Here is a 12,817-nt window from a genome sequence, read left to right as displayed (position 1 = left end):
CATGCCGTTCCTTTCGACCATGATACAAACATATTGAAATACACGAACGCGGCATGCCTTGTGCACACAAACGTACGTGACAGGAAGGAGAAGTCATGGTATTCTTTTATATTATGATAGGACTGCAACAATTTCTTTTTAGCATATTCAGAACATAAGCTTTGAGAAAATGTCCAGTCAGAGTCAATGAAGTCATTAAGAAGAAAAACACACTAAAACAACCCGTTAAAGACAGTTTACGCAAACAAGCAACTTAAAAACGTCATGTTCAATGTCAAATTTGAACCTATCACATCATATAAAACTCATCATGATGCATATTTAAGATAAAAACTATTTTGCGTACTTTAAAATGTCAAAAATGGCAAACCTATCCCGACAATTTCTAAAAAAAACTCAAACGCGAATGGTATATTCCATTCAGAATTATTATTTGTCCTGATTTTGTGATTAATAGTCAACTTTCCGGACAAAAGTCATTCATTACGTGGCCCAAAGGTCAAAATATTAGCTCAAATATCGCAGTGGTCAAAGAAGGAATTGCAGCCTGTTAAAGCCAAAGTAGCTAAAAGGTCAGCAAGGTCGGTCAGCAATCTGTTGGTGCTTTGAATTTGGCCGCTTAGTCCTTTTAATCTATAGGATTTTGTTCAACATTTGATGTACTTGTAGTCTTTTACTTCATATTTTAACGGGCCATTCTCATTCGACGACAGCAACAACAACAGCAGCAGCTGGCGGCCCAGCAGCTTGTCTTCCAGCAGCAGCTCCTCCAGATGCAGCAGCTCCAGCAGCAGCAACACCTGCTCAACATGCAACGGCAGGGCCTGCTTTCCTTGCCTGGGCCCGCCCCCGGCCAGGCCGCCCTACCTGGACAGACTCTGCCTCCGCCAGGTGAGACGCCACAAGTGGAAATCGCGTCCACAAAATGTATGTTTCTGGCTAAAATACAAACATTATGTCAAATATTGCATGCATATTGCATGCATATTGCAGGCAATTTTTGTTCACCGTCACTAAAATGAGTTTAACACTACTATATAACTTCATTACCAGAGTAGTATTAAATTTCATAAGATTTTTTTGCCATAATTTCATGTTTTCTATTTGATTTGATGTTTTTCCTTGTATTTTTTAACCAAATATAGTATATAGTCATACTTGCTTTAATGTAACACTGAGTCATAGGATTCAAACTTCTATTTTCTATGTTAATCTAGTTTTCAAATATGAATTCATTTCATTTTTATGTATTCATCGCATAACTTTTTCGAATAAAAATTCACCTTATTAGTGTATTGTTAATAATACAGTTAAATAGAAATATAATATTTATAATATTTAACATTTTTCCAATACTTTAGCTAATATTTTAAATGATTAGAAAAACATTTCAATTATAATAGTTGTATTCATTATGAACTTAAAGAATGCAACTATATAAATTGAAATGTTATTCCAATCATTTTAAAATATTAACTAAAGTATTTAATATTTAGTCATTAATATAGTTGTATCCTTTATGAACTGAATGCAACTATATTAATTGAAATGTTTTTCCAATCATTTTAAAATATGAACTAAAGTATTTACTATTTAGTCATTAATATAGTTGCATTCTTTAAGTTCATATTTAAAATTGGAGAATATTGTCTTTTTAATATGACAATTAATATTTATTCACCTTGAAATCATCCCACAAAAATCCGATTTTTTTTATCGATTTGGTAACAATTAAACATATATAAATAAACACATACAAATCTATTACTTAAGCACTTTCACTACAATTTGTATTCTCGTCACCCACTCCAGCCGGCCTGAGCCCGGCAGAGCTCCAACAGTTGTGGAAAGACGTGACCGGCGGCGGTGGCGGTGGCGGAGGCGGCGGCGGCCACGCTATGGAAGACAACGGCATCAAACACAGCGGCGGCGGGGTCAACAACACGACCGTGAGCGGCGGCGGTGGCGGCCTCGATCTCTCCACCAACAACCACAACAGCAGCAACGGCAACTCTTCTTCGACTACCTCCTCCAACCCCCCCAAAGCGTCCCCGCCCATCTCGCACCATTCCATCACTAACGGACAGTCCCCCGGCCTCCACCACAGACGAGAACGGGAGCGAGAGAGGTAAAATAACCAAATTAAACCAAAAAAACCCCAAAAAAACATCAACAACAACAACCATACACTACGCAAGCTTCACAACTTTACACTCTCACCCATTTTATTTGTTCTCATTCAAAGCGGCCTCGCCAACTACAATAAAAACAAGATGTTTTGTTTATTTGTTTAATAGTTGATCACTTTCTCAGTCATGTGTACCAAACAAAAGATTTGTTTTCCCAAAGGAGAACGCACTTAGCTCGCGTACCGATATCAAACGCCAGTAACGGAACGCACAACAGACAAGACGCGATAACATTAAGTATTTAGTGTTTTCTATCCCCCCCCCCCCCCCCCCTCCAACACACCACCCCAACAATCCTCCGCTTTTGAAAATTACCTTCCTTGCTTGCTTGTCATGTAAACAGAATACATGATGCCTTGAGTGGCATTTCCAGGATGTTTATCCGTGTGATGGCGTGTTTTATGAATGCACCCCTGCACCAAAACACTGACTGTTCACATATCGAGTCATGCATTATTCAAAGACTCGACTTGGGCGATATTATAATACGGTAGCAGCGGTGGAAGTGCCGTGTAATTGGTTTACAGTAGATGCTATCTAAAAAAAAAAAAAAAGGCGGCAAGTGGGATCTCTAGTAAGAAAAGAAGAAGAAAATAAGACTTTATCCATCCGTGTCCCGTGGGTGGCGCGTGTCGGGCGCCTAGTAATGATCGAACGAGGAGTATTGTCAGGAGCGCTGCTTACCAACACGCCGCCAGATCGATGCGGGGTAAGCCCCTGTGAAAAAGCCAGCGTGAGCGTGGCGCCAAAAGCGTGGCATGTCAGCACAGCCCTCACAGCTACGCGTGGCCTAAAGGTTAAACTGTCATCTTTAATAGGATGTGCTCTCTAAGTAGGGTTGTAACTTATTTTGGTGGCATTTGAAGGATAAAAACTTGGAGAATATATCTTGCATACCGCAATTTTCAGGGTTTTTTTAATGACCAAGGCATGGGAATATGGATTTAATAGTTTTGTCCAAATCAAATGACTTTATTGTCATCATATACAGCTGCATAGGACGAAATTGGTGGTGTGTTTTTCCAGTAAAAAAACAAAAACGAAGCATAAATAAGTCATAAAAATATAAAAAGTCATATGATGATGACAAGGCTATGTCTGATTATTATTATTATGTGTGAAATGTGCCAATTAAAATATGCTATAAATGTTCTTTATTTTTGATTTCTTTTTCCATGTAGCTCACATCATGAAGAAAATGGCGGCTCCCACCCCTTGTACGGCCATGGTGTTTGCAAGTGGCCCGGTTGCGAGAGCATCTGCGAGGACTTTGGACAGTTTTTAAAGTAAGATTTTCGTATGTTGATTTTCTCGTAACTCAAACAAACGTTTCCCATTGAAATAAACTAAAAACAAATTCATTGATTCCAACCCTGTGAAAAAACACCCCAAACAATGCAATCTATCGAGGGTTGTTTGCTTTTGTATTGCCTTCAAAATATTCCCAAAATGATGCACACAAATTTCCTCACAATAGGATAACGCACGACCACTTGACAACGAGAAGTAGTATATACTCCTCTCATATTAGAGAACAAGTTCCGCCATTCGCACTGACTAACTGGGGAAAAAAACACTGAAAAAATGCAACGCTCCGCCCAGTGCTCGCAGAGACATTACAAAGAGGGAGTTGTGACCACAGACATTACAAAGAGGGAGTTACAACTGGAAAGACAGTGGCCATGATGTTCTTATGAGCAGCATCTTGCATCCGCTGTCTGCTCGTATAGCAAAATTTGTCTCGTATCTCAAGATAAATATTTGCCCGAAATTTAACTCGTATTCCGAATTGCTCGGATGTCAGACCACTCATATGTCGAGTTACCACTGTAGTATCATCTATAATTTAACGTTCATCATATTTACATTTTCACCACGTCATAGTTCCATTTTATTCCCGTTATATTCATATGGATTTCTCTCTCCGAATAAGACATTGCAATTTCCCACGAAACACCTTATCCATTACTCACGGTACACAATCTTTCTCATTGGAAACACAACAAAACCAAAAACAACCACCCGATTTTATTACCTGAAAACTCACAAGCACATTTTCTTCCCCAATCGCCCAAAAACAAATCTTCCAAATCAAATTTACGTACGCCGTTATCCCCCCACCCCCATCTCGCCGACTTTGACCTTGCTTCCAGCTCACTGACAGAGTTCAGCTCGAGCAGCTTTGGACTCAGCCATTCATGATCCATAACAAATCTCCTACGCGGCGTGGAGGCGCCTGATAGGCTAGCGTAGGAAGTCGTCCAAAGGCTAATGGCAATTCGCACGGCCGCACAATCGCCTCCACAACAAAGACCCGCCATTCAGTTGTTGTCACGGCGCACGGCAGCGAAGCGAATGAACTCTTCATGCTCCATCAACAATTTAGTTAATTAGCTCATTTGTAATTGGCCGCTTTGTTGCCAGGATGTCAGTAAGGGGACATCAAAAGCGAGAAGGTGTTTGCGGCGCCCACGATTACAGGTTATCACGCCGCCACTCACCCGCTCTCTCCCTCTGTCTCCGTCAGAGAAGAAAAGCCAGGGAAAGCTTTCATTTGAATATTCTAATTAGATTTGTAATTAACTGTAAAATAACGATCTTCCACGTGTGTTTTCCGACGGGCTATAAACGACCGTTCGGATGGAGTCCTGAGATTGTTGTGACTTGTTTTTTTTATTTATTCCTAGTCGCGGAAAGCTCCAAAAAAAAAAAACGAATCTGGCTCGTGAATGAACCGTAATAAAGTCGGTGTTTATTAGGCGAAACAGCCAGACAGTATATTAAGCCGCGTTTTCACGCACTATCGACTCGTATTGTGAACCTTAATTGACACCATTGCATGAGAATGAATCAGAGGTGAATGTAAATGACAGTGATCGCCAGACAATTGTAATGTCACAAAATACCGTATTTTCACGACTATAAGGCGCACCCTCAATGAATGACATTTTTTCCATATATAAGGCGCACTGTATTATAAGGCGCTCTATCTATTTTGGAGAAAATGTAAGACTTTTAAGTGCGCCTTATAGTCGTGAAAATACGGTAACTGCTATTGACTTCCAGGTATGAGGCACTCACTACACAGTCACCTCTAGAGCCAGCCATTGTTGATGTTTTGGATTTTTTTTTGTATAAAATCTTGCAGTGGGGGAGGAGCTATATGATGGAAGATTTTGTAAACTAAAATGGCATCTGCATATTTAACAGTATTGTTTCAGTTCAGGCGTTTGTGTATTTTTAATAGCCGACAGTGGGGGTTTTTGGTTTTCTGTTTTTTCCATATATAAGGCGCACTGGATTATAAGGTGCACTGTCTATTTTGGAGAAAATTGAAGACTTTTAAGTGCGCCTTATAGTCGTGAAAATACGGTAATTGCTATTGACTTCCAGGTATGAAGCACTCACTACACAGTCACCTCTAGAGCCAGCCTTTTTTGATATGTTGACATTTTTTGGTACAAAATATTGTAGTGGAGGAGGAGTTTTGTGTTGGAAGATTTTGTAAACTAAGGTGGCATCTGCATATTTAATAGTATTGTCCTCAGTTTAGGTTCTTCCATTCTTTTTATAATGCTTCATTTGCATTGTAAATTTGACTCTTTTGGATGAACCTAAAAAGACCACACTTTCTTCTTTGGGGCTTTTATGTGAAATATGGTAAAGATACTCAATCCCAGACAAGCACTAGGCGCTATCTAGTAGACTTTGGCAACTTTGTTTCAGACAGTGAACAACTTTTAGAGCATAATGTTGATGTTTACTTCTGAGTGTAATTTAGTTTTATTTCTCCTACCTCGCCATAAGTTTTGGGTTTTACACAATAACCGTTCTATTGCATGAACGTCACACTAGATCCCGTTCCTGAAGTCCGGGGCAGGTAGAGGAGTTTATCTTCCAGCTTGGGGAAAGGGACAAACGCATGAGGAGGCAAGCTCCCGTCAGATTATCACTCGGAAACACCTCGGTATGCTTACTTAAAGGCGGCCTGTATGCTCTAAGGATATTGTGGAGGTAGCTTAGTGGGTTATTTAGGAGACAGGGTGGGAAAAAAAACACTGGTCACACACTGGAATAAGCTGGCAAAGTGATGCGAAGGGGGTGCCGCAGTAGAGAGTCAGTTGAGCCAGTCAGGAAGTCGAAAGGTTGGCTGACAGTTTTATTTTTTATTATTTTCTACCACAACATCGCCTCCAACAAAACAGAACCACGGCTCGTCTACTCACAAGCCGCCGAAAACATAAAAACAGACGCCGACAAAGAAATCAGAACAAAGATGGCTGCTCGGAGGCACATCTCAGAGCGGTGATTGTCGGCGTCACGGGATGCCTTTCATATTGCCGGAGATGGCGCCTGACTACACACGAACGGCGTTGCGACAGGGTTACATAAAGCGGGGTGTCAGATTTCCATGACAGTTCCCGTGTCGCCAACTCGGGTGCGGGTTAACGGGTGTGAGGCGGAAAGGGGGGGTGGGCGCAATCGGAATCGTTTCCACGATGCGTTTAAGTCGTCTTTTGTCGCGTGGCACCGGGGAAACTTGTCGCCATGGGCGTTTACTGTTTCCTCTGTGTTCTTTTTAAGCGCTTTCACCTGGAAAAGAGAGCTGAATCGGCTCTCTGAAGTGCAAACGAAGATGCGATTCTCGGGTTTGCGCGCCACCGTCGCCGCCGACAACGTCTTCTTCTTCTTCTTCTTCCCACACCTAAGTCGTCCACTCGTACTTCTCCCACTGACGCGGCCCGCTAACCTGGCGTCTGTAAATGCGCCGCTAATTAAACCCACAAGGCTACAGCCGAGTGTCTCCATCTAATGTGCATGCACACTTTTGCCTCCCCTGTGGCCCCTTGATAGTTGAGCTTCCCCTCTACCCTTCCACATGTCTGCTGCTCTGTGACAAGACCTTTAAAAACGTAGGGCATTACTTATGCATCGCCAGCACGGGAAGAGTTTCCGCATGCCTGGCCGGATGTTTTCGGCCCTTGACAATTAGCCAAATGGCGGCATCTGTGTAGATTTATGACTCGTACCTGAGTGGATGCTGATGTTCTTATGCATATTCATATTGTGTATACAGCTGTAGGCGGGATGCGGTTTAAAAAAAATGAGGGCTATATTTGGAGTGTTTTTGCAAAAGAGATGTTTTAGAGAGTGTGTCAAAGTGGCGGCTCGGGGGCCAAATCTGGCCCGTCGTATTATTTTGTGTGGCCCGGGAAAGTAATTCATGAGTGCTGACTTTGTGTTTTAGGTTCAAATTAAAATGAAGAGTATAGATGTATATGAAATTTCCTGATTTTGCCCCTTTTAAATCAATAGTTATGTTTTTTTAATCCGTTTTTACTGTTTTTAGTTTTTAGGGAATATATGTCGAATAAACCCGGACCTCCGAAACGATCACATCGGAAAAGGGGGTGGTACAAAAGGAAATATGTAATTTTACTAAATGAAATTAGTCAATAACAAAAATGAAAAGCAAGACATGGCATTTGTAACATGAAATAAATAAGAGACATCAGAAATCAATAAATACAGCAACACAATTAATACAACTGTCATTAATACACAAAATAAAATAGGTCAAAATGGAATAATCACAATAATAATTTAAAAAAACAACAACAATGAAAGCAGAAAAAATGCCAAAACAATGAACACATTTTTGGAACTAGAATTTCCTCCATTATGTGTATATATGTCAATTATCTTCCCAATACTAATCCAATTTAAAATAATCAATCAAATTCCACATATCACAAAAAAACCTAATTTGATCATTATTTTCGTCCCACTGTAATCTTTAATGACTGTCTTCCCCTCTGTGCCCCCCTCCTGTCCCTCCCTGTCATTATTCTCTCCATCTTGTGGAATTATTAATGCACAGTAGGACATGCTGCCATTTGAATATTTCATAAATGCAGTAATCTTCCTTGTAATCGCCTCACTAACCAGCCACCAGACAGTGTGTGTGTATGGAATTATGGCCAAACATCCATGCCAGCCAAATGTAAAAAAGAGAACAATATATTTATACATATATACCTTATTTTCACAACTATAAGGCGCACCACATTATAAGGCACACCCTCAATGATTGACACATTTTATTTTTTTTTCTTATATAAAGCAACACTGGATTATAAGGCGTCCTGTCTATTTTGGAGAAAATTTAAGATTTAAGTGTGCATTTTAGTCGTGAAAATACGGTATATGTATATGTACATGTACATGTACATATATATATACATATACATATACATATACATATACATATACATATACATATACATATACATATACAAATACATATACATATACATATACATATACATATACATATACATATACATATACATATACATATACATATACATGTACATGTACATGTACATGTACATATACATACATGTACATATACATATACATGTACATGTAGCACATATACATATACATATACATATACATATACATATACATATACATATACATATACATATACATATACATATACACATACATATACATATCCATGTACATGTACATATACATACATGTACATATACATACATGTACATATACATATACATGTACATGTAGTACATATACATATACATATACATTTACATATACATATACATATACATATACATATACATATACATATACATATACATATACATATACATATACATATACATATACATATACATATACATATACATATACATATACATATACATATACATACACATGTACATATACATATACATTATTTTCACGACTATAAGGCGCACCAACAATGAATGACACATTTTAATTTTCTTTCCTTATATAAAGCAACACTGGATTATAAGGCGCCCTTTCTATATTGTAGAAAATTTAAGACTTTTAAGTGCTCATTTTAGTCTTGAAAATACGGTATATCTAAATAAATAAATAATAAAATAACAACTGAAAGCCTCTCCCCCTTCTGCGCCCCCACCACATTCTCTTTTTTGTAACAAAGTATCTTCGGGGACAGTGCTTTTGAAGCAGCTGTAATTCATGACACGCGCCATACATCAAGTGCATAAGATAGCAATATGGGCAGTGAAATGAAAAGGGTATTTGCAACATTAGTTCCCTCATCCTGCGAGGCACGTGATTAAATGATTAATGAAATGCCCCCTTCTTCCGCATGCACAGCAATTAAGTGCCCGGCGGCAGAAAGGCGCCGGTTCTTTCCTCCCTTTAACGCTTTTGTGCGTCAAAAATGTCGTTGTTAGAGTGCCGGTATTGTTTTGCGGAGAACGGGAGACAAAGACGACGCGCTGAGTTGGCTCTTTTTTTTTTTTTTTCTAGGATGATGCTGGTATTCTGAACTAGTCGTGGGCCATTGTCGTGTTCAACGCGGCGTCACATGCCGTCATGTTGCTTTTAATTGTTTCGTTTCAAGGTGGAACAATGGCGGCAGGACAGGATTTTATTGATTATGGGAGCGCTAAATAAGATAGTGTGGTAACAAATTTGTCAACATGAGTTTAATGGGGAGAGGGAAATGCTGTCAAGTTTTTTTGTACATTTTTTAGGGCTTTATTAGAGATTATTTTTTGGTATCAACTCGGTAAATGTTCTCGTGTTTTGTCAAATGTGTAAACATGGATGGTCCATCTTTCATTTTGGTAGCAAATTTGATTTAAACTCAGGCATTTTTTTATGTTAACATCATGAGATCATGTTTTTTTAATACTTTTATTCTGCAATTTAGGAGTTGTTCTGAATCAAAAGCAATTATAAATGTGTTCATTTATTATTTAGGACAATTTTGAGAATATAGTCTTAGTATTACTATATGTTTAACAAAAAGTATTGACTAGAAAGTTACTATTTTGTTAATCTATTATTCGTTCGCGGGCCGCTTTAACGTCAACTTGATTTTATGTGGGCTGGACCATTTTAGATATAATATTTAGATTTATTCTTTCAAAATGGATTAAAAGAGCTGGATTAAAAGCACTGCATATTCCGTGTTCTATAGATCTAAAACAATATTTATTTTAGCTTTTTTTTTATATATTTTTAGATTTTACAAAATGATTTTTGAACTAAAAACTGAAAAAAATGATTAAAAAATTACAATTATAGATTTAAAAGGGAGAAAATCAGGAAAATCAGTATACATCTATACTTCATTTTAATTTGATCCTAAAACAGAAAGTCAGCACTCATGATTTACTTTCCCGGGCCACACAAAATGATGCGGCGGGCCAGATTTGGCCCGTGGGCCGCCACTTTGACACATATGCTTTAAGGGTTAATAACATTGACACAAAAATGGGTTATTTGACTTAAGAAATCATAACGAATTATCCATTTGTCTTTCAATCCATGAACCGAAATGTGATTAGATATGATTGACATCCATCTCATGGCTAACTAAACAATCATATTGACCCGGCAGGCACCTGAACAACGAACACGCCCTGGACGATCGGAGCACAGCCCAATGTCGAGTCCAGATGCAAGTCGTACAACAGCTGGAAATTCAAGTAAGCTGAAACTTCCCCTCACTTTTTATTATAAACTAATTAGTCTGTCACCGTTCACAATTTGTCAAACGTGGGGGGGCAACGATGTGGTCTCCCCACAAAACCAGGACCGGCTGAAATCAACAAAGCTGGCAAACAATAGACTCCTCGGGCCTAACCGCCAAAGCCATTATGGCGTTTTTAATTGAATTATGCGCAGGCTTTATTTTCCCCAGCTTTGCTTTTTTCTTTCCAATTAATAGCGAGGTGCGTCTCTCCCAGTCTGCCGTGTTAATTAACTGCACTTTGCACCTGAAGAACGCTCAAAAGGAGGGAACTATTTTCAGTAGGTGGAGCGTGACCTTATTAAGAAGTCATGCTGGCTAGATAATGAGAGCGCTGATTGAGCGACATTATTGCTTGGCGCCGTTGACATCTGCTCGTCTAAATGGGGGATATTCAAATACGTGCCTTACCCTCGTTGCTGAAAGTGTTTCCTTTAAGATGGGGGGGGGGGGTCTTTTTCCTCTGATCTAAACTCTATCGAGCAAGTGCTGTTACTTTGGCTAATTCTGAATTTCGCTGGAAAACTGGCAAATGAAACGCTAGGATTCGGGAATACAGTGGTACCTCAAGATACGAGCTTAATTCGTTCCGGGACTGAGCTTGTATGTTGATTTTCTCATAAGTCGAAAAAACGTTTACCATTGAAATGAAGTAAAAACTAATTAATTGGTTTTAACCCTCTGAAAAAACACCAAAAAGAGGATGTTGGATTGGAAATATGTTTGATTTGTTTTTAATTTGGCATTAATTAACAAAGTAACAGATAAGTAGTGGTTTGATATTACTAAAATGTGTTTAATAGTACTAAAATTATACATATTTCGAAGGGGGAGGTCTTTTTACACGGCAATGCTATTGTAACATAACATAAACAAATTGAAATAAACTTGGATTACGATGCAGACACTCAAAAATAAGTTTAATCGAAACTAACACTAAACTTCATTCTAATTTTGTTTGACATTTTGATATCTTTCTTCTTAACTTTTTTTGCCCCGCCTCCACACTGACTTTCATCCAATATCGAGGATTGTTTCACTTTGTATTCCCCTCAAAATATTCCCAAAATTATCACCAAAGCTTTTTAATACATTAACTCATTCGTGTCCCCAGAATTTTGCTGAAAAACTACAAATAGAAACGCAAGAGTTCTAAAAAAAAAAACAGTATGCTATCTGGAAAAAGTTTTGACGCTTTTATTACAGTGCGAAAATATATCATTTGGAGCGTCCATCTTTTTTGAAGTACAGTATCACAGAATAAGACTTCAAAAAACACAATATGAAAAAAAACGGCCACTTACAGTCCAGGAAAATAATATACTTGTTGTCTCTATTCTCTCTTGGACTGAATCTGTTATTGGACCTGTATTTTTGACCCCCATTGGTCCCCCATAGAGACCTTTTGGAAAGCCTATTCAGGTCTCGCCATCCACCAAGGCTGTACCTCTCTCTCCTTTTAATGGGTCTACCTCATTATTCGCCACCTTCAAGGCTGGGCTGACCTACTAAATTCGACTATTGACGTTACGCCGAGATGCTATTTGTTTCTTTACTTTTCAACTTAATCCCATCTTCTTGCTCTCTGTTCCCCCAACAGCTTTCGAAAGAGCGGGAGCGTCTTCAGGCCATGATGACCCACTTGCACATGCGGCCCTCCGAGCCCAAGTCATCTCCCAAACCAGTGAGTGCATATTGCCGCGTAAACACGCCACGGTGGGTTTTAGAGATGAAGTCGTAATGGGATTTGAATCACCCACAAGTTTGGGAGTCTATTTCTCACACCGATAGACGCAATTGGCGTATCGAGCCGTCAGATGGTTGATTGAGCCACTCAGGAGCTAGAAACGACGCCAAATGATAGCCTGAGATTGACGTTGAATGTTGAGGTAAACACGATTTTGCTGGTTTAGTCCTTGAAAAAGGACAACAGAATGGCTTTATGTCATACAACCGTGAATTGGGTGGAGTTAATCCGTGCTGGAATAGGAATGAATGACGTTAATGAAGTATTGCGTTTCATGAAAGCGCACATGAAAGAACGGCTAATTACGTTTGG

At 39.0% G+C, this 12,817-nt stretch overlaps 1 protein-coding gene across 8 annotated transcripts in view; it reads left to right on the top strand.

The window, feature by feature from the left end:
- Positions 1-12,817, top strand: part of foxp2 (forkhead box P2) — a 126,018-nt gene that overhangs the window by 96,319 nt on the left and 16,882 nt on the right. For all 8 annotated transcript variants that reach the window (XM_077709726.1, XM_077709727.1, XM_077709731.1 and 5 more), the window contains 5 exons: positions 714-891; positions 1,813-2,128; positions 3,371-3,475; positions 10,627-10,714; positions 12,359-12,442. In XM_077709726.1, coding sequence (XP_077565852.1) covers positions 714-891; positions 1,813-2,128; positions 3,371-3,475; positions 10,627-10,714; positions 12,359-12,442 — 771 coding nt within the window. The remainder of the gene's footprint in view (positions 1-713; positions 892-1,812; positions 2,129-3,370; positions 3,476-10,626; positions 10,715-12,358; positions 12,443-12,817) is intronic.

The sequence above is a fragment of the Stigmatopora nigra genome, chromosome 23 (genome assembly GCF_051989575.1).
Source record: "Stigmatopora nigra isolate UIUO_SnigA chromosome 23, RoL_Snig_1.1, whole genome shotgun sequence".
NCBI lineage: Eukaryota > Metazoa > Chordata > Actinopteri > Syngnathiformes > Syngnathidae > Stigmatopora > Stigmatopora nigra.
This window is presented reverse-complemented; position numbering and strand designations above follow the sequence as displayed.